The sequence below is a fragment of the Capra hircus genome, chromosome 7 (genome assembly GCF_001704415.2).
Source record: "Capra hircus breed San Clemente chromosome 7, ASM170441v1, whole genome shotgun sequence".
Classification (NCBI taxonomy): domain Eukaryota; kingdom Metazoa; phylum Chordata; class Mammalia; order Artiodactyla; family Bovidae; genus Capra; species Capra hircus.
The window spans coordinates 88,469,452-88,492,197 of NC_030814.1; the positions used below are offsets into that span (position 1 = coordinate 88,469,452).

General features: G+C 40.1%; 1 protein-coding gene across 1 annotated transcript in view; it reads left to right on the forward strand.

Moving 5' to 3' along the window:
- SLC22A4 (solute carrier family 22 member 4) overlaps positions 1-17,672 on the forward strand; it is a 42,716-nt gene extending 25,044 nt beyond the window's left edge. Inside the window, exons 5-10 of the mRNA XM_013965330.2 lie at positions 3,953-4,079; positions 8,099-8,199; positions 10,214-10,428; positions 11,572-11,754; positions 13,911-14,046; positions 17,284-17,672. Of these exons, the coding sequence (XP_013820784.2) occupies positions 3,953-4,079; positions 8,099-8,199; positions 10,214-10,428; positions 11,572-11,754; positions 13,911-14,046; positions 17,284-17,359 (838 nt within the window). The 3' untranslated portion in view covers positions 17,360-17,672. The remainder of the gene's footprint in view (positions 1-3,952; positions 4,080-8,098; positions 8,200-10,213; positions 10,429-11,571; positions 11,755-13,910; positions 14,047-17,283) is intronic.

Below are 22,746 nucleotides of genomic sequence, written 5' to 3' on the forward strand. Positions count from 1 at the left end.
AGCACCATTCTCAGGAAACCCAGTCCCCCTTGGGCTCTCCCAACTCTTCTCTGTTACTGGGTGGTGGTTGTTGTTTGTGGAAATCGTACTGTTGGGTTTTGTTATTTTTAGCTCTGCCCCCCCTGCTCTTCACGGGAGAAGGAAATGGCAACCCACTCCGTGTTCTTGCCTGGAGAATTCCAGGGACGGGGGAGCCTGGTGGGCTGCCGTCTGTGGGGTCGCACAGAGTCGGACACGACTGAAGCGACTCAGCAGCAGCAGCAGCCGCCCTGCTCTTCGGACACTTTTCTCTCGGAATCTCTTTCTCCTTATGGCTTCAACTAATGTAGCTTCCTCAAGCTTCCCTGTCATGTAATGATTAGCACCTAAGATGTGACTGTTTATCTGCTTTGTCTTGAAGAGCCAGAGAATCACGTCTGTTTAATTAATTGTCAGAGAAAATATTCTCTTCACTCCTCCCACAACCCTTCAACCAAATTTTGACACATCAATGTGGGAATAACAAAGTGTTGAGATGCTGACCCCAATTTTACTGAGTATGACTATGGGGAAGACTTTATGTGAGAGAACAGAATGACAATAATGGAATAAGGTCCCAGCCATACGTTTTATTTGGGGGAGACTGCTCATTTCTTTGGTTTTTCCATATTTAAACAAGAGGAAAGGGGATTTTTCCCATTATTGAGTTCAGTACTCTCTCTCTCTCTCGCTCTCTCTCTCATTGATTAGTCTTGATTTGGTTTCATGATATCAAAATCAAATCTCCCAGCAGTGACTGGTTTTACTGAATTGCTTGACCTCTCTCTGCTTACAAACAATGAAAGTATTTTTGATCATGTTTGGGGACTCACAGGTTAGACTAGCCCTTGTGGTTGCCCTGTCCTATGGACATACTTAGAAAGTGTGCCTTAGGAAGTTTCCTAGAAGGACCTTCATCTTGCTGCAACTGTTAGGCAGCCATAGAGGCTGACAGGTAGTACTTCTTGGCCTTGGTAGACCAGATAGCGCAGATTAGACCACTCCAAACTGCTGTCTTTTTATGATCTCTAAGGCTGCTATGATTTACCAGTGCAAATTCCTTGGCATGAGTGTGCATGGGGAAAAGAAAGCACTTTTTTTTTTCTTATTTCCCTAGAATTTGAGAAACAGTGTGTTATATACTATTCTGATTTCCTGACCCCATCTGAGAGTAGGGCAATTTTCTTGAATGAGAATCACCATCATCACCATCATCATCACATCACATCAGCATCACACCCTCTCTCCACAACACACCCTGCTAACTGAATTTATTGTAGGAGGCGCTGGTGACCAGACAGTCTTGCAAGTCACAAGACAAGATTATTCAGAGGTTACTTTCTGCCTCTTCAGTTGAATGATTTTGGTAATCTGTGTTCTTTGGTTCTAATTGTCATTTCAGCATAAGAGACTAGTACTTTCAAAATACATTACAGTCAACTGTATTACTATATGATTCTATCAGAGAGAGAGAACAAAAATAGAAGGGCCCTGACTGACTGTAAGAGATTAGTACGGATTTTAATTTGTGGGTCTTGGATCTTTGCCTCGGAACCAGATGCCACAGCAAGGAACAGATCAGCCTCTTGGGTTTCTAGCACAGAAGGTCCATCCCACAAGGAGTTGCCTTACTCTTGCCCTGAGGAGAGTTGTTTCTATGTTGCCCACGGGCTGCTCCATGAGTGTTCCCAGCTGTGGGCACATTGTACCCAGGACAGGACTGCCCCAGACAGAGCGCAACCCGGGGCCAGGACAAGTAAGCTGAGTGCTTGTCCTGAAAGTTTAACAGTCTTATCATTTTTCTATAAAAATAAAAACAAAATAGCTCTCTTTTGAACATCTCATCCTTGAGGGTGGGATTTCCTGAAGCAACGCCTGTCCATCGGGGTGGGCTGGGATGATGTGGGGACGGCTTCGGGCTACTGTGACCTCTGCTGCCAACTCAGTATGTGATACAGACTCTCCAGCAACACTCTTCCTCTGTTCAATTTGAATGAAATCTATAGAGAGGCTGTAATGTAAACCTTATTTGGCCCTCCACTAATTTGAAATGATGAGCTAGGCTTGATTATTTATGCACCAAAAAACCATGGCAATTCCAAAGTTAAAATAGCAGCAACCCTAAGTACAATGGGCTGAAAATTGGAGCAGGTGGTTTGGGGACTTATTAATGTGCTCAATTTCCTTTAAAAGGCTTGGCAGTAAGTGACCACAAGTATGAATGGCGTGTTGTAGGTGGGGAAGGAGCCCCTAGGTGCAACATGAGGAAAGTTTTGCAATATCTAGCTGACTAAGCATTTGGAACTTGAGGCCAGTGATGGCTCTCAGAGCTGATAGTTAAGAAAGGTAGGATATGTCTAAGAACAACGTGGTTGGGGAAAGATACCTCTCAGAAGTAGAAGTGCCCATGCTGTATAGTTCTTCATTGATACAGTTGCCACTAGCAACGTGCAATGACATGCTAAAATTAAGAAAGTGCAAGTGTTAATCTCTCAGTCATGCCTGACTCTTTGCCACTCCATGGACTATAGCCTGCCAGGCTTCTCTGTCGATGGAATTCTTCAGGCAAGAATACTGGAGTGGGTTGCCAGTACCTTCTCCAGGGGATCAAACCTGGGTCTCCCACATTGCAGGAAGATTCTTTACCATATGAACCACCAGGGGCCACAAGTAAATATAAAATTGGATTCTTCGGTCACGCTAGTCACACCAACTCAATAACTACATTTGGTTAGTGGCTGCTGCGTTGAACAGCACAGATACACAGCACCAGAGAAAGTTCCCTGGGACAGGACGGCTCTAATTACCAAGGGTCAGTGGCCTAACATCATCACAGTTGCTACAGGGACCAACTGAGTGTGTATTCCGAGAAAGGCAAAGTGGGTTCATTTTTCAACTCATGTGCTTGTGGTAGGCTGGGGATGGAAGCTGGGGGTTAGCTATTTGATATGTTGTGTTTTGCTCTGAGATAATTCCTGTTGAGGCTTTGCAGGGGGCTGTTAATTATAGGAAGACTATATCTGCTACATATAATTTATTTTCTAGGACAACTTAATACGGACAAATAGATAAGGGAAACAAGAGCCAGCAAAAGAATGGCTAAGCAATTCTGAGAAATAAAGATTAGGAAAGAACAGAAGTCAGGGGGTAACATTATAAAAGATAAAAGATAAATAAAAATAGAAAAATTAGGAAAGAATAGAAGTCAGCCATGTCTGAGCATCAGTTAAAAATGTGGGTAGACTATGTAATAAAAAGTCAGTTTCCAACTAACACAACATTGTTAATCAACTATACTCCAATATAAAATAAAAATTTTTTAATGTTTCTAGGCAATTGAAAAAAAAAAAGACCACATTGGCTGTCTCCCCACAACTGGTTTGAGTACTCACTGAGTTGAGAATCTGTTGAAAGCCATGGGACATCCCACATGTCAATTGAGGTGTGTCAATGCGCTTGCCTCCTCCTTTGACTGCCTAAGGAAAAGCCCGAGGAACACAGATGCCTTCTTTTGCCCAGTAAACTTGTGAGCATCACCAGCTGGGGCACCAGGAATTCCCCTAGGGATGGACACACTGAAAAGATACTAGACACTGTTTCTTTAATGAGCCATGCTGGCTGTGAAGTTTTGGGTGGTATTCTCAAGCTGCCCTGGTGTAAACATGCCCATAGTTAATGTTACCCTTTCTAGGCGGGCCCTGGCTTCAAGCACAACTAACGATTGGTCTTATGATTTGATCAGAATTTTCAAATGTGAAGGTACTCTTATTTATTCCTACAAATAATGGAGATCTTACGAAGCCTCCCTCCTGATATTCTTTAAAAAGACAAACTAGAACTTTACAAAATAAAAATTATTTGGGGGCAACTTACAGTTGATAGCATCAAAACTTGTTACTGTGAAAAATTATAAAACATCCAAAATGAATTTTAGGTTTATTCCTGAATCTCCCCGATGGCTGTTATCCCAGAGGAGATTTAAAGAAGCTGAAGATATTATCCAAAAAGCTGCAAAAATAAACAACGTAACTGCCCCAGTGGTAGTTTTTGATCCTGTGGAGGTAAGGATTTGCAAACGTTTTCTCTTGAGATCAGCTGTGCATTCTTGATTATGGAATTTAATTTGATTCAATAGATTCTGAGTGCCTACTATGTACCAGGCACTGTTCAAGACCTTAGAGACAAAATGATAAAGTTCTGAGATAAAACCCATCTCAAAGGGCTGTGGACCAATTAAATATAATAATATATATATAAATTGCTTAGCAAATAGCAGTGACAGTGTTAGTTGCTCAGTCATGTTTGACTCTTTGCAACCCCATGGGCTACAGCCCACCAGGCTCCTCTGTCCATGGAATTCTCTAGTCAAGAATACTGGAGTGGGTAGCCATTCCATTCCCTTCTCCAGGGAGCATACAGCAAGTGTTGATTAAATATTAGTTCCTGCTCCGTACCACTGATGCAGCTACATACTGGTGATTTTTTTAATATCTATATTAAGTGGGGAAAAAATGTGTTTGAGAGATATTCCACCCATGGGTTCCCCACTGTATTCTGAATCTTACCAAAGTCTGCTGGGGAAGCTGTACCTGTCTTTAGTCTTGCTATATCGTGTCTAGAACACTAAGGCCTGAGAGCATAGGCTGGTGGATTCACACCTGCAGGAAGGAGGCCACGAGAAAAAGCAGATATTCAGTGGAAGCATACTCACTTCCTGACAGTCAGTAAGGACTCACCGTGACCTTGGCCATACCTCGTGCCAACTCCCAGAGAAATCAAGAAAACTTAGACACATAAGGAGCATAGACTATAACCCAGAGTGTTAAGAGAATTAGATGGAAATAAGTGATGAGGTGAGGAAGAAAATCCCCAAGGAGCAAACAGGGTGAGCCAGCAAAGAGAACAAGGTGATTCAGGGCTGAAGAGGCTGGTCCAAACCAGGGAGGACACTTAAATGATAGGGCAAGGGCACTCGTGGCTAGAAGGGTCAGGGACTGCTCAGGACACTCCAAGAAGACTACATACGTCTTAGTCTTGTATGCTTGCCTCCACGCTCACATCTGTACCCCTGGCCACCCCAGGACTTTAGATGGTGACGAGCGTGCCAGTCCTCTATCCTCCCTCTTGGCCTTTGGAACCTTTTACAGAAGCAGATACCTTGGTGATGGCTGGAGGTTTAATTACAGTGGCCATGAGCCCAAGCTTTCAGAGAGCTGCCAGGAAAAATATGTCTTAATCCTTTGCTCTTTGGATCAAGATTCCGTTCCCAGCCTTGGTCAATTTAACTGGATGCAAAAATAACATTGGGAGTGTCTAACACTTCTGGATCTCAGGGCTGTGCTGAATTTTTTTTTTTTTTTTTGATGTTTAATGGATACATGGTCTGACTTCTGTTTTGAGGACCTTAGAGTCAAGTAGTAGAGAGAAAGCCTATGTGGATGAAAGCCATCATAAAACATTTCAGAGATACATAGTTATATGGACAAATGAGAACAAAGTCCAGTGTCAAAACACATGCTTTCTTCCTGCCATGAGGCATATTGAACCTCAACTGAACAAACCCAAGGAGGAAAAGGGAGCTTGTGCTTTCCTGAGGCCCAGTCATCTCTCCCTATTCACCTCCTAGGTAGGGTCCTCTGAAGGAGGATATATAGGGCCCTGTGCCAACAAATGCAAACTGCTCGGAATGGTAATAAACAGCCCACCAGATGCCAGGCACATTGTTCAGCTCATCTGATGCTCATGCCAGTCATTGCTAGTACATATTATTATAGGCCCATTTCACAGGAGGGGTAACTGAGGCACAGTTCTTCTTAGTTGAAAAGTTAAATTATTTGCCCAGGATTACACAGATAGACATCTCACTCTAGTGCCAAAATGCACGCTTTTAACAGTTCTTTCTCATCTTGTGTTAAGGGCAGTGGCATTAACTTGGACAGGAAGGAAAACCATGTCATACCATCTTCAAACACAATCTTGGGCTTCTTTGGCTTCCTTTCTGAAGTACCTTCAGCCTTCTCATGGTGCCTGGTCCAAAGGCATTTTGGCAGCTCCGTACAGGCCAGGGACAAGCACTGGATATGGAAATGTGCTTGTCCTGAGGTTTCCAAATCTGGCTGCTTATCACCACCACCCAAAGAGCTTTGAGAAATTACAGATTCTCAGGCCCTTGAGCCCTAGGAAAGATTCAGACTAAGCAAACCCAAGGTGGGACCTGGAAATCTGCATTTTCACAAGGACCCTGTGGAAGTGCCAATTGTCAGCATAGGCCTGATCCCCAGGTCCTGTCTGTGCTTGGTACCATACACATAAAACTTTCAGGACTGCTAGTCCCCAGCAGTTTATGCAGGGACTTTCTTCCTTGTGATAATTGGGTATTACTGCCAGAGGCATGTTCTGGAGGTTTTCACTCCAGATAGAGCAGAAGCAGAAAGGTAACATGACTGTGAGCTGCACGAGGAGGTGCCTGATTGTTCTCGAAAAGAAGGATGCTAATATTTGGGAAGCAGCTACTACAAGGGCAGATCTGGCATTCTTACTTTCTTCATTGTGGAAATTCTCTCCTCGGCCTCTTACTGAATACACGCACAGAGTCACAGAGTTTAACTTTATCCTGAAGAGATTCTCCACCTCAGAGCCTCGTAACTTTTTTAGTTTCAATTCCTTTTTTTTTTAATTGAAGTATAGTTGATTTATAATATTGTATTAGTTTCAGGTGTACAAGAAAGTGATTCAGTTATTCTTTCAGATTATTTTCTATTATAGGTTATGAAAAGATATTGAATATATTTCCCTATGCTGTATAGTAAAGAATACTTGTTGCTTATCTATTTTACGTATAGTGGTTTGTACCTGTTAATCCCATATACCCAGTTTATCCCTCCAACCCTCCTTCCTCTTCCCTTTAATAACCATAAGTTTGTTTTCTATGTCTGTGAATCTATTTCTGTTTTTATATAGATTCATTTGCATTTTTATTGCACATATAAATGATACCTTATAATATTTGCCTTTCTCCCTCTGACTTACTTCACTAAGTGAATATTCTCCTGTTGCAAATGGCAATATTTCATTCTTTCTTACGACCAACATTCCATTGTATATATACCATATTATCTTGAGCCAGTCATTTGTTGATGACTGGCACTTGGGTTGTTTCCATGTCTCGGCTAATGTAAATAGTATAGTTTCAATTCTAATCAGCTTGATTATCTGGATTCCTAACACATGAAAAGTTAACGTCAGTTAATTAAAAGTAAAGGAAGGGAGCCCATTAACAGCAGTAAGAATACCACCAACCATTGACAGCTTACGTGTTTTCCTCAGCGGTGCAGTAATTAAAACAACAGTTAAAATGGATGGGGTGTTTACCATGGTTCAAGTACTATGTTAAGATTTATATATACGACCTCACTTAAACTTCTCAATGCTTAATTATTAGACCCATTTTACAGAGAGGTAAACTGAGGCTCGCAGAGGATAAATAGTAAATTTTTCAAGGTCCCCTAGTTAACCCAAGGGTGTTCTGACACTGAGACAAAAACAGGAAAAGTACAAAAAGCAGATATGAACCTCAAGGTAGTTTGGGGCTATATGGCCCTACCCACTCAAAAGGCCCTAAGGTTCAGTGTGGTTAGGGTCACCCATAGTGATGCCCATGAGTCAAGGCAAATCTATGTTAGCAGTCAGGCTTTACATAAAGAGATAGTGAAGCCAATTTTTATATTTTAAAGGTTTCTGTCTAAAATGGGCCACAAACATTTTTAAATATTAGAATAAGCATCCTTTATTTAGATGCCCTTATTGCATGCAAGGGCTTCCCTGGTGGCTCAGAGGGTAAAGCGTCTGCCTGCAATGTGGGAGACCTGGGTTTGATCCCTGCATTGGGAAGATGCCCTGGAGAAGGGAATGGCTACCCACTCCAGTATCCTGGCCTGGAGAATTCCATGGACTATATAGCAAATTCCAGACTTCTAAGCATGTTCAAAGTGAAGTGAGTTACATGCATAAGAATATACTGTCATAGCCAAAGATACTTCCTCATCATTTCTTAATCTCATAGTTGTGTACGTTACTTTAGCAACAGGAGCAACTCCCCCTGAAGCAGCAGAAAGTTTTCATTTTGGACCTGTTTAGGACTCGGAACATTGCTACAATAACCATTATGTCTTTGCTGCTGTGGTAAGTAATAAGAGATCTGGAAATGTGACATACAGCACGTAAATATAGAGCTGATTTTCTTTAATTCAAGGGACAGGGTCAAGACCTGGGTCCTCCTGAGGCAAAATTAAAATTTTAGAATCTAAGTTATTTGGAAAGCCCTTAACTTAATTTAAGAGCTTCCCTGATAGCTCAGTTGGTAAAACTGTATTGCTCTCGGCCTGCAATGCAGGAGACACCGGTTCAATTCCTGGGTCGGGAAGATCCCCTAGAGAAGGGATAAGCTACCCGCTCCAGTATTCTTGAGCTTTCCTTGTGGCTCAGCTGGTAAAGAATCCGCCTGCAATGCGAGAGACCTAGGTTTGATCCCTGGGTTGGTAAGAAGCCCTGGAGAAGGGAAACGCTACCCACTCAAGTATTCTGCCCTGGAGAATTCCATGGACTCCATGGGGTGGCAAAGAGTTGGACACAACTGAGCGACTTGCACTTCCAACTTAATTTATGGAACTGGATACTGAAAAAAATGTCAAAGGGAACAATATTAAAAGGGAACTTTGACCCACATGGAAAGGGTCCCCTGCCCCTCCTAAAGTTACTGGGATTAAAACTAATGGTATCCCGGATGCCTGAAGCTGAGATGCTGACTCAGCTCCTGCTTCCAGAAGTTGTACAGGCAATTAATTAGAGAGCTTAGAATATGCTGAGTCCCCACGGCCTGACTTGGAGTTTTGACAAGCTTTTTATACTTGCTAATAGCAATTTACTGAGTGATTTTTAAGACACATAAATAATGAACTGACTTTGTAGGCAAGGTTTAATAATATATCTGCCAAGAAATTAGGAAGAAGACAGAAAGGAAAGAACATGCCTACTCCATGATGGCAGCACAAAAAACGATGGTAATCAGAACTACCAGGCTCACACTGCAGCTAGTCTAATTTTAGAGCCACCTCAAATGTTCCCTTTGACATTTTTTTCAGTATTACAATTAGAAGTCATCAATAACAGAGTTTATGCCCCTAAATTAAGCAAGTGTGTCCTGGACACGTGGCTTTCCTCACAATGGACCTACTTAGTTCTTACATGTCAGCAGGTATCACTGATGCAATTGTATCTTGAGAAGGGGCACTACTGGGCCAACAGTGACGTAGTCATTAGTTTTATTCATGCTGCTCTTATTATCAAATGTGAAAATCACTAAGATCCTAGAGGAATAAAGTTTCGTTTTTTGTTTTGTTTTGGATTAGCCCTTGTGCTATCCAACGTAGTAGAGTATGTGTAAAAAGATCCAACAGTGTTCCTGAAAATATTTTTCAGATGTTCTCTGCTTTTCAGTCGTGTTGATAATAAGCAAATTTCTCCACAGTGGGGTCTGCCTAGTGTTATATATAACTTAGTGTTTTTTCCACAGAAAAGCTTTTATGTGGAAGTTAACTATAATGGCGGGATATGCAATATGCATTCTGTGATACCTTGAAGCATTATGAGACTCATTTTTTCCCCTAAAGTGAGTTTTACTAAGTCAATTGGAATTTACTGTAAGTGGATCCCACAGTATTACCTATATACCTTTTTCTTTTTCGGGGAGGTGGGGAGAATGAAATATGGATTTTATGTTCACTGATGTGACAGTCTTTCTTCAAATAATATCTCTAAGGAGATGAGAAGGTATTGTACAAGCTATTCTACTGAAACCTGAAATTAGCTAGATTAGGATAGGTAACTTGAATATTTGTATATTTAGACTTAGTGCTGTCCAACATAACTTTCTGCAGTGATAAAAACATTTTATATCTCTGTTGTCCATTATAGTAGCCACTAGCTCCATGTGGCTAATAAGGAATTGAAGTGTAGCTAATGCCAAAGTGAGGGATGAAATTTTAAATTTTATTTAATTTTAATTTTTACTTTTAAATAGCCCTATGTGGCTAGTCACTACTTGTAAGATACCAAGATATTGACAACTTCCTATCCATCATGAAATTATAAAGTGACTCAAGCCATCCTTTTGTCGTTTTTGTCTTTTGATTTCCAGGATGTTAACCTCGGTGGGTTACTTTGCTCTGTCTCTCAACACTCCTAATTTACATGGAGATCCCTACCTGAACTGTTTCTTCTCTGCCTTGATTGAAGTTCCAGCTTACATTGCAGCCTGGCTGCTACTTCGAACCCTACCCAGACGTTATATCATAGCTGGAGTACTGTTCTTTGGAGGAAGTGTGCTTCTCTTAATTCAGTTGGTACCTGCAGGTAAGAAGCTATCCAATATTAGCAACTTACCAGAAAAGATCCGCACCTCGACCAGGCTAGTTATTAGTCATGTGTGCGTCCGTGTTTAGTCGTTCAGTTGTGTTCGATTCTTTGCGACCCCATAGTCTGTAGCCCACCAGGCTCCTCTGTCCATGGCAAGAATGGACAAGAATACTAGAGTGGGTAGCCATTCCCTTCTCCAGGGGGTCTTCCTGACCCAGGAATCAAACCTGGGTCTCCTGCATTGCAGGCATGTGCTTTACCATCAGAGTTACTAGAGAAGCCCTAATTCTTAGTCACTGTTCTCTATTTATGTAGCTTTTACATAATAAACCATTCATAAGTCGGTTACACAAGAGAGAGCTCACTCTGTGATTTCCTTTGTTCAAAAGTAGTCCCTTCAAACAGAAGGGTTAGCCTCAGAGAGTCAGAAATCACCACCAGAAGAAGAGTCATGCTCCCAGTGCATCGCCTTCATAGAAACTTTCACCTAATCCCTCAAACCTTTCTTTGAGTCATAAACCTGAGTGCTACTTTCTTGGTGCTTTCAAACCTTCTCTCTGACTGATGGATACATACAAGTGTTAAGAGTTGGTAGTACATGCCAGTTCCAGTATAAATTCAGCGATTTTTATGGTCTGTATTCTTTAAGTAGTTAGAAAGCGCATGAAAAGATACATGCTTCTCTTTTCCTCTTATGTCCAAGTTTCTCATATTGTGACATTAAGTCAACAGATTATTGATATTTAGTATCATATATAGAAGTATATATCTCAATAATAATAAGTAGGATAAAAGGATTGGTTCTTCTGTTCAAAGATTAAACTTAACTGCATTAACAAGCCAACAATTGACTATGAAACTGTTGTAATTAAAGTGTAGATAAGGTCACGGAATGCATAAATGATCTGGAATGACAGTAGTGAAACTCAAAGCAACCTTCCCTCTCCATCTTTTTCTATGTCCAATTAGTAAGACTTTGAAGAAGAAGTGTAATTTGGGGAATATCTTTATATTAGAAAATATTTATATATGAAACATATTATAAGACATTCCTATACAAGCAGTAAGGACAAAACAAGCAACTGTTAAGAAAGTATTGTTTCTAAAAGTACCTCTGTTTACACTGGGTCTCTTTTCCAGGTTACAACTTCTTGTCCATCGGTCTGGCCATGCTGGGAAAATTTGGGATCACTTCCGCCTTTGCCATGCTGTATGTCTTCACTGCAGAGCTCTACCCAACCCTGGTCAGGAACATGGCAGTGGGGGTCGGCTCCATGGCCTCCAGGGTGGGCAGCATCATTGCCCCCTACTTTGTTTACCTAGGTGAGATGCATCTTATCAGTCTATCCTTTTTTTAAAAATATATCTATAAGTAATAGACTTTCTGTTGTGAAAAATGCAAACAGCACAGAAAGTACTGGAAAAAGTACAAGGTCACCTGTACTCTCTCAGTTCCTCAAATCACAGCCTTCAGAGGACCTAACACTAACATGTGGTGAGTAGCCCTCCAGACATTTCGTTTTGTACAACACACACACACACACACATTTTTAAATACACAAAATTATATCATAAATATTGTTTCATGACCTTTTTTAAACTTAACACTGTATCAGAATATCTTTCCTGGTTGGTATATATATAGTTTTCATCTTCCCTATACTTTCATACCATGCTCATGTGGTCTAATTGGTATGTATGTAGTTCTTTTCTCTTCTATTTAGTTAGTACATAGACTTCTAATATATGTGTACACATAATTTATTTAACTAGGTTCATGGATGAATATTTAGACCATTTCCAGGCTTTTGTTATTGCAAATAACATTACAGTGAACATTCCCCTACACCCCCACAGCCTTTGTATATATGGATCAATGGATTGCTGGAACAATTTAAAAATTTCATAGATATTTCCAAATTGATTTCTGAATACTATACCAGTTTACAATCCCACTATCAATATATGAGAGTGTCTGTTTCTCCACATCCTCACCAACAATGGGAATCATCCAATTTTTTAATCAGTGATAATCTGTTGTGTGAAAAATGGATATCATTGTTGCTTTCATTTCTTTTTCAACTATGAATGAGGTTGAACTTTTTTTCGTGTATTTATTGACACTCTATTTATTTTTAAGATATCTGACTGTCCATGTCTTTTCCCATCTTTCTAATGGTTTATTCAACTTTATATTTTGAGGGGGGGAGCTTTTTGTAATAGAAAAAATTAGCCCTCTGTATATATATTGTAAATATTTTTTCCTAGTTTACCATTTCCATTTTGACTTCATGACTTTTTTTGCAGTGCAGGAACTTTAGCTTTTATGTGATCATATTTATTCATCAGAAGGGCTTTCATGAGATGTTCCATGTATGTAGGATCTAGCACTCGAAGCCTAAACCTCATAAGAACTTCACTGGTGAGAGGTGGAGACACAGTTCCTTATTCTTCCTAGTTATTCACTGGTTACCTACTGGTTCAAACACACACACATACATCCCCAAAGACATATGTGAATTCTCAGACGAGGTACACCCTAAAACCTTACAGAGAAAGACAGACATTTTCCACACAGCTGCCCTGAACACCTGAGAAAGTCCATTATTATGTAGAATGGTGTCTTTTCATCTTCCCTATACTTTCAAACCATTCTCATGTGGTCTATTGGTGGACCATTTATATTAGAAATGCAGGAGTCTGAGAAAGAGCTTTCCATTCCACAGTAGCAGCTCCTGTTGCTGACAACAGAGGCCTTGGAGAAGCTTCAAGATTTATACATTTTTTGTCAAATAAAATTCTTGGTTATGTTATTCCTCTGTAATCTCTGTATGTAGAATGGAAGCAAGATGAAGATCTATTATTCTCCTGTCTGAGTAACACCAGATAAAGAAGAGGTGGAGTGGTTCTTCCAGTTACATGTAAAACCAAGACATATAAATGCTTCAGAAAGAAACCACAGTGCCTGACATTTATTGATTTAAATTGGATTGAATATATTACTGAGATTTTCTTTGAGAGTCTCACAGCTCTGTGGACCTAGCTTTCTACAGCAGCCTACTGGTCTGGGCAAGTGCAAAGGCCGTATCAGTCATCACAGCCAGGACCTGTCCCTGCAACATCCTGGTCCACCTCTTTCCCTGTGGTGTCTTCCCATCCCCCATCTCCAGTGACTTTTACCTTAAGAGAACTTTGGTAGGCAAAGATTTCTATCAAAAGAACATCTATCACACCTGATTAAGTAGCAGCTTAGAGAATACCAGTTGACATGAAAGACTTTTTGATAATACAAGATCAAGGGTGAATAATTATGGAAATTCAGAGGCAATGACATCTTCCAAACAGAAACTGTGTATTTTGCACACTTCTTCTGTAAGTATTCAGATTTAAAACTGTGTGCCACCATTACAAAGTGATTCTCAAGAGCATCTGGAGAGTCCCTATATCTAACTGATATCCTTACGTCCTGTGTCTTACAGGTGCTTACAACAGAGTTCTGCCCTACATCCTCATGGGTAGCCTGACTGTCCTGATCGGAATCATCACTCTTTTTTTCCCTGAAAGTTTTGGAAGGACTCTACCAGAGACCCTAGAGCAGATGCAGAAAGTGAAAGGGTAAGTGAAACTTTAAAAAATTACATGCATAAAAAAAGAATGAACATGATAGGATAAATAGGAAGGTTCTGAAACGGAAGAATAACAAGTGGAGAGTAGCACTATCAGATAATAAAACATATTATTAAGCAATGGCAATTCAAACAGTATGATAACAGTATAGAAAAATAAATCACTGGAATGGGATAGGGTTCAAAATTAAACTGAATAAAATAAGAGAATTCAGTGTGAGATAACAAGGAGCACTTCAAAATCAGTGGGGAAAAGTTAGATTATTCAGTAAAAAGTGGTAGAATATTCAACTAGCCATTTTGGCTACATAAAAAAAGCTGAAATCCTACTTTAAAATATATCATGATAAATTCCAGAAAGATTAAAAATTGAGACCTAAAAATATAAAGTCATATATGTACCAGAAGAAAACATAAATATTTTATAACCTTAAAGAAGGCCTTTCCGAGTGTGATATGAAAAACAAAATGCCATAAAGGAAAAGATGGACATGTTGGATTAAGCAAATTTAGATATTGTCAGTAGGGCAAAAGTGAAACCATAAATTAGAACAAAGGTCGGCAAACCAGGGGGGAAATATTTGCAACACACTAGACAGAGTTAATAAACTCAAGATATGAGATAGACAGAGTTAATAAACTTAAGATACAAGAAGCTCTTAGCGATCAGTGGGAAAAAGACCAACAACTCAGAAAGCAAACTGGTAAAAGTCATGAACAAGCAGTTTATAGAAAAGAACATTTCAGGGGCAAATATATTTATGAAAAAGAAATACCTGTCCACATTATCAAAAAGAATTTTTAATGCAATATCATTTTTTGGCCTATGAGATTGTGCGAGAGTTTTCTTCCTGGTATCAACCAATTCTGACACCAAAGAAGTGTCCTATAATATCATCCAGTTATGACACTAATTACCCAGGACTAGCATCAGACCCTACAGGTTAAAGGCTCAGTCCCCTAAGACAGCTTACTCTTCAGCTGCCAGTCATAAGTAATGGGTCCCCGAGGTTATCCACATTTCTGGCTCTTGGGGAGGGGGAAATTTACTGTCTGGCTGAACTAATAATAAAATTGACACAAGTCAAGTCAGGAGGAGAAAAACATTTTAATACATGCATACAGAGATTTCTCAGAAAGAGGACTGCAGACATGGCCAAAGCAGGCAGCTTTTACACTTTTTAGACAAAGAAACAATAAAACTGAGAGGAATTGATAGGACAAAGAAATTTAGGTTTGAGTACTTAATTGTTATCGTTCAGTCGCCAAGTAGTGTCAGACTCTGCGACCCCATGGACCACAGCAAGCCAGGCTTCCCTGTCCCTCACCATCTTCTGGAGTTTATCAAAGACATGAACTTGGGTACTTCATTAGTAAGGAATTTAAATGAAGTGTGGGCCTGGGTAGTAAATTAGTAAAGAAGCAGCAAGGCTTATTTATACAGATTTTTTGGTCTTGCCCTGAATTCTCCATCTCTGGTAATAAGGGTGTCCTTCTACCTCCATATGTGGGGAGTGGGCATTTTCCAAGAGGGATTTATTTCCTGCTTTCAGGGGCACAGAGGAGGCCAGAGCTTCCTTCTGCATCAGCTCCTTCACAAGCAATTTGAATTCAAAATAATCATAATGGGGACTTCCCTAGCAGTCCAGTTGTTAGGATTCAGTGCCTTCATTGCTGAGGGCGCAGGTTCAGTCCCTGGTTGGGGAACTAAGATCCCACCTGCTGCGTGACCAAAAGCAAAAACAAAATCAAAATGCAAAATAATCAATATGCCGTTGTGGCATGTTTGGGGGCAGCCTGCCCTGAGCTCCAACATGTCCAACTTGACTACAAAGTCTGGCGTTTCCACAACCCCCCTCCTCACGTTCAGGAATTTGCTAGAGTGATGCACAGAACTCAGGAAAACATTTTACTTACTCGTTTGTTATAAACAACACAAATGAACAGCCAGGGGGAAACGTGAGGTCCAGAAGTGTCCAGCGCACAGGAGTCTCTGTCCTGTGGAGCTGGGGAGCATCACCATCCCAGCATGTGGATGTGTTTGCCAATTCAGAAGCTCTCCAGACCCCAGTAAACGTTTAGGAGATTTTATGGAGGTTTTTCACCACGTAGGCATGATCAATATTGATATAACCTCAGCCCTACTCCCTTCTCTGGGGGCCGGGGGGTGGGCGGAAAGTTCCAGGCTTCTAGTCAAGGCTCGATCTTTCTGGAAACCAGCCTCCATTGTGAAGCTATCTAGGGACTCACCAAGAGTCACCTTATCAGAATAAGAGGCAAGACACTCCTGTTACCCTTGTCACTCAGAAAATTACAAGGGATTTAGGAGCTCTATTCAGAAACCAGGGACAAAAATCAAATATCTTTCTATGACAACACAGACGGGCAAACATTTAAAAGATCAGTGGTATGGTAGTAGAAGTTTAAGGTTTATTTATCTTTGTCTGCACTGGGTCTTCATTGCTGCAGGGTTTCTCTAGATGTGGCAGGCAATGGCTGCTCTTCACTGTGGCGTGCCGGTTTCTCACTGTAGTGGCTTCTCTCGTTGCAGAGCACGGCTCTAGGCCCACGGGCTTCAGTAACTGGGGCTCGCAGGCTCCAGAGTGCTGGCTCAGCAGTTGTGGCTCTAGAACTTACTGGCCCCGCAGCACGTGGGAGCTTCCCCAGCCAGGGGTTGAATCCATGCCCCCTGAATTGGCAGGCGGATTCTCAATCACTGGGCCACCAGGGAAGTCCAAGAGAAGTTTAGATCCTAGAGTGAAACTGCCTGGCTTCAAAACCCAAATCTACTGCAAACATGGGCAATTTGCTTAGTTTTCACTAGACCTCAGTATTCCCATCTGTTATGTGGGAATAGTTCATATGGCTTTTGTGACATTATATAAGATACTGTGTTTTTAGTGCATAGCCATGATAAAAATAAATCTATATGTGAATGGATTGTGATCCAGACTGGATGTACATAGCAAAAGATGCCCAGTTTTGATAGGTTGTTTCTCCTAATGGTAAAACTAGTTCAATATCAACTTTAACTTACCAAGAACTTCATGCTTACCACTCTATTCTTTCCTCAGTGAAAACTATAAAATCGTGAATACTAGTGCTAGCTATCCTCATGAGGTTCTTTTTAAAGTAATTACTTGCTCATTGACTAGAGAAATGTTTTTCTGTGTCAATCTGGCATTTTTTTTCGTTTAATTTTCTTTGGCATTTATCTTATTTTCAGGTTCAGATATGGGAAAAAAACAAAAGGTTCAATGGAGAAAGAAGAAAATCCCAAAGTTATAATAACTTCATTCTAATAAAATTCCCATCCTATTTGGTGAACTGAAAAACATCCATAAGCCTGTGAAGAAACTAAAGCTGTTCCTGATGAAAAGGACTGACTAGGAGGAAAAACACTAAAATGGACCTTGCTATTAAGAAATGCTTGCTATATGGCAAACTCTGGACCAGACTTACAGATAACTCCTTATTGTTTAAAACAAACCATTTCTAGAGACTTTTCCTAATTAATTCGATGAGTTGGGTTTGTCGGATTTTTAGAAAACGTGTTGGTCAAGGACTGGAAAACTCATATATAAAGATTAAACTCATTTCCAAATACAAAGACTATCCAAATTTTAAAAAATTCATTGAATTAACACAACTATCAGGCTTGTGTGTATGTGTGTGTGTGTATGTGTATAAGTAAACCAGCTCATTCAAAATGACCAATTATATGCAGTATTCCTACCCAGCAAATTTTATACACTCCTTTGAGAAGAATTGATGGCAGATACTAATAGCATTTACAAGTGAAATGCATCAAGAGATCAGACAGCCTGGCTCTCTGGCCTGTCAGCATTTAAGAAGGAAACAAGGCAGCTCCTGGCTACCATGTCAGCAGCTATGGCTCACAGGCTATCGAATGAGTCACATTTGTTGTGCTCTTTGTGAGCACTTGACTAAGCTTTCTGTTCCCTAAGCCTGGCTTAAAGGGCCTTTTTTTTTTTTCCTTTTTGGTAAAAAGAAAATCAGGAAAACCGCAAACTAGTTAGATTGGTAGAAGTGGTTTGTGTGCCCCATAGCCAAGAGAAATCAGCACCACAGAAGAAGACTATCCAAGCTAACAATCTGGAGACCCTTTTAAACCAGTTCTTTCCTTTAATACATACCTCCCTAAATACAATACGCAGTTGTAGCATCTTTAACCACGGGTGCATCTGGTCAGCAATAGCGGAATCTCAGTTCCAGGAATGAGCAAGGTAAAAGCCACAAATGGGATAATGTATTGGCATAAGCTCAGAAGATAAATGTCAGCTCTGTGTCTCACCACATTTGAGGCATGCTGAGATGATAACATAGCGAACAGTTCCTCCCGAAGACCTGGGCCCCATACTCTCACCAGGAGCAGCTCCTTTCGGAGCAGCGAGAGACAAGCTGGTGACCCTTTAACACCAGTTTTCCAGTCCTTGCTTACAGTACAGGCAGCCACTGGTTTTAATATGCTGCTCGTTGGCATCATCTCCTAAAATTAATTATCCCCAAATATAAATGTTCACTATCTAAATATGTTTCAAAGGAACCTTTGATGAAACATCTTGGTAAATAATCCTTATTGCTTCAAGACCCTTATCTTGAGCTTTTCAGATTATCTCAGAAGTTTTTCTTTATATTACCATATTTCTAGCACATATTTATATCCCTACTGACACACTAGTCCCACTTTTGAGTGTTACCTTAAAACCCACTAGAATTCTTGAGATAGTTTACACTTTCTCACTGGGGACTCAGGTACACAGCTTCATCTACCCAGCACCTATATCTCCCCCACTGGTGCAACCTGTCTGAATCACCTTTCTACCTACCCTGCTGGATACTAGCTGCCTGTCATGCAAAGAGCAGGTCCTGCTGCCTTCCAGGAAATGCTCCTTCAACTTCCCACCAGCAATGGCTGTTCACTCCTCTGTGCTCTTCTGGTACTTGTTTTTATACCTTGCCTCTGTTGGGTTCTTGTCTAGTTGCCCACACCCTTCCCCTTCCCCACATGTCTATAAGCCTCTGGGAGGCCAGGGACCTCGCCTTGCTTATCTTTTTATCCTTACTGTGGTGCTTTCTTGCATGTAACAGGCATTTGATGATACTCCTTTCAATTAAAATACTTGGTAATGCTAGCTTGGTGAAAATGTTGTTTGAAACATAGACATCTAAATTTTTAAATGCTGAAGTATAAAATGCTCTTAAAGCTTTTATTTTTAATGTAAAAATGAAGGATATGATCATTGCCTTTTACTGCAATGATCATATGCAGATTATATGGGTGCTTTATAATTATATTTTATAACTGTAAAAACATGACTTTTAAAAATCTATTTATAAGAAAGCAATGAGTACACAAATGCATTATCTCTTTGGTAGTTCAAAGCCCAAATAGATCAATACATGCCAAAATAGATGTATTCCTGATTTTGAAAAACAACTTTTAAAATTAGGCCTACAAGGCAATGATCTGAACTGGCTTATGAATATCAGTCTCAGACTGACAGCCAGTATTACACTGTATGTTAGAATGAAATATTGGAGGCATCCCATTAACAGTAATTTTATGGATATGTGTTTTAGCACCCTTTCAACATTTTTGGGTTTTGGTAACTATAGTCATAGTATAAAATATAGATAAAAATAAAACTATTAGAAAATAGGCAAAATTATCAATATTACAAGGATTCTAAAATCATATTCTATTTTATTTTTAAAATCCAAGAGAATTAACTAAAAATTCTAATATTTAGGAGTTTCAGCTTAAGTGGAGGCGTATAAGAAGTGTTCCAAAATCAGTAACTATTTATGTGCTAGAAATAATCAGCTAGAAAATACACTAGAAAAAAACAGATTCCATTCTTAATAGTCATAAAAACAAAAAATATCTACAAATAATCTCTAAACAAACATATAAAGTCTAAGTGAAAAAATTATTCCATTTTATTAAGAGTTGAATAGAGACATGCTGTGTGTAAAATGAATGCTGTGGACCTACCATTCTTACCAAATCAACTCACTAAAATTAATATTTCAGTGACATATTTTAGGAACTCAAAAAATAATTTTAAAGGGCATCTGAAAGAATAATAGGCAAGACTAAGAAATTTGGGGGAAAGAAGAGTTGTAAGGTAAAACATTCTTCAGATTTCAAAATACAAAGATAAATAGGAAGGCCAGAAACAGACCCAAATGTTTATAAAATTATAACATATGATAAAGTACATTACAAATTATCAAGAAAAAGATAAACTATTCAAAACTAGTTCTGGGACAACAGACAAGCTGGAGAAAAAAACAGCATCTTACCATAAAACACATACCAAATCAATTCTTAATGGTTTAAAGATTCAAAGGTAATAAATAAGCTGAAAGAAAATACGGTGATTGTTTAATCTCAGGATGGACAGGGAATTAAAGATAAGGTAAACAGATTTTGCCATAAACTTTAAAAATTTTCTGTACACCAAAAACCTTAAAATTAACACAAATTTGAAAAATGTTAACAAAAATCTACTGGACAAAGTTAGTTTCCTTTCTGTTTATTCCTCAATTTAAAAGCACCAGCTAATACGCCAGTTGAAGCACATAGTAGGAAGGTTAAGTGCATCTTTGGAGACCAGTGTCCTTGGGCCTAGTGCAGGGTCTGTCGTTTATTGGTTGGGTAGCCTTGAGCAAGTTATACGGGCGCACCTCATTTTATTGTGCGTTGCTTTATTGTGCTTCACTGATACTGCATTTTTTTTTTACAAAGTTTTGTGCAACCTTCCATTTTCAGATGATGGTTAGCATTTTTCAGCAGTAAAGTATTTTTAAATTAAGGTTTGAACATTTTTTTTAAGACACCATGCTATTACACACTTAACAGACTGTGGTGTGGTGTAAACATAATTTTTATGTGCACTGGAAAACCAAAAGATTCTTGTGGCTCACTTATTGTGATATGATGGTGGTCTGGAACTGGACCCGCAGTATCTCTGAGATATGCTTGATATCTCTGATATTCTTGAATCCTCCTAAATCTCAGCCTCTTCATCTCTGAAGGAGGCCAAGCAGTTCCATGGGGTGACTCTGAGGAGTACATGAGATAATGCACATATTTAGCCCCCTACCTAGCAGACTTAGATGTTTTCCTCTATCTCACATCTCACTGTACCCAACAGTTAATCATTATAATCAACTTCCCTGCCCCTTTCTTAATCCACCTTACTCTCCTGGGCAAACTGCAGTGCTGGTTAAATCCAGCCCCCCTCCTCCTTCCACCAGCACCTGCACAGCTAGATAGCGCTGGGGGGAAAAGTATGCAAACATGCTGACTGGTTTCATTTAAAATTAATCATCAGTCATCAAGAGGAACTTTAATGCTGACTGACAGTCATGCTCCACTGCCCTGGTCCATTCTCTATCCTCAATGACCTTTGTCTTCAGGACTCTAATGTCTCCTCCCCCATGCTCACCCTCAGCTGTGCCTTTTCTTCCTATCTCACTTGAGCACGTATCGTCTTAATCTACCAATCTAACTGCATTTGTATCCATACACTCTGTCTTTTCTCCTATTATTTGAGATTCATGGTCTCTGCTCCTAGCAGAGAATTCTCTCTCTCTCTCTCCCTCTGTATGTGTGTGTTTCTGTACTTGGTGCCCACATCCCCTCCTTACCTACTCAAGGACATTGCTCCAGCAATTAATTATCCTGTCTGCTCTATGACTGATCTATCAATCTTTTCTCTCTCTACTGGATCTTTATCATTCAGCATGCAAATATATTGGGGCTTCCCTGGTGGCTCAGAGGTTAAAGCATCTGCCGCCAATGTGGCAGACCCGGGTTCGATCCCTGGGTCAGGAAGATCCCCTGGAGAAGGAAATGGTAACCCACTCCAGTATTCTTGCCTGGAGAATCCTGTGGATGGAGAAGCCCCGTAGGCTCCAGTCCATGGGGTCGCAAAGAGTCGGACATGACTGAGCAACTTCACTTTCACTTTCATGCAAACATATTATTTCTAAAATACTGAAAAAGCTCTCCCTTGACCCCACTTCTGCCTTTAACTACTGCCCCATCTCTCCCTATCCCTTTACAGCATAACTTCTCAATAGATACAGATAGCTCTATATTTGCTACCTCCAGGTTTTTCTTTCCAGTTTTCTCTTGAGCCCATTACAATTAAGTTTTAGTCCCCACCTCTTCACCAGAGCAACCTTCAAGGTCCCCAGTGGCCTATATGTTTCTGAACTGAATGGTCAATTCATAGTCTTCATCTTATCGCCCCTCTCAAGGGATCAGACAAACTGATTTCTCTTTCCTTGAAATGTTTTCCTGATATCACATTTGCTTGGTTTTCCTCTTGCTTTGTTGACTGTCCCTTCACAATTTTCTTCACTGGTCCTTTCTCGTCTCCTCTACTGCTAACCACCAGAGCGCCCAGAACTTAGTCTTTGGTCTTCTTCCTTTTCTAAAAAATCAGTCTTACAGTTTTAAATGTCACTTCTATATTAACGACCACCAAACACAGAGAGAGCTTAACTTCAGGTTCACACACCAATTTACTGTCCTCACAGATGTCTAATGGGAATCTTACACTTAACACACCCCAGTTTACTTTGTACTCTTACTCTCTCCCACTTCCGTCCCAAATCTGCTTTTCCTATTCCTATTCTGTTTCATTGGTCT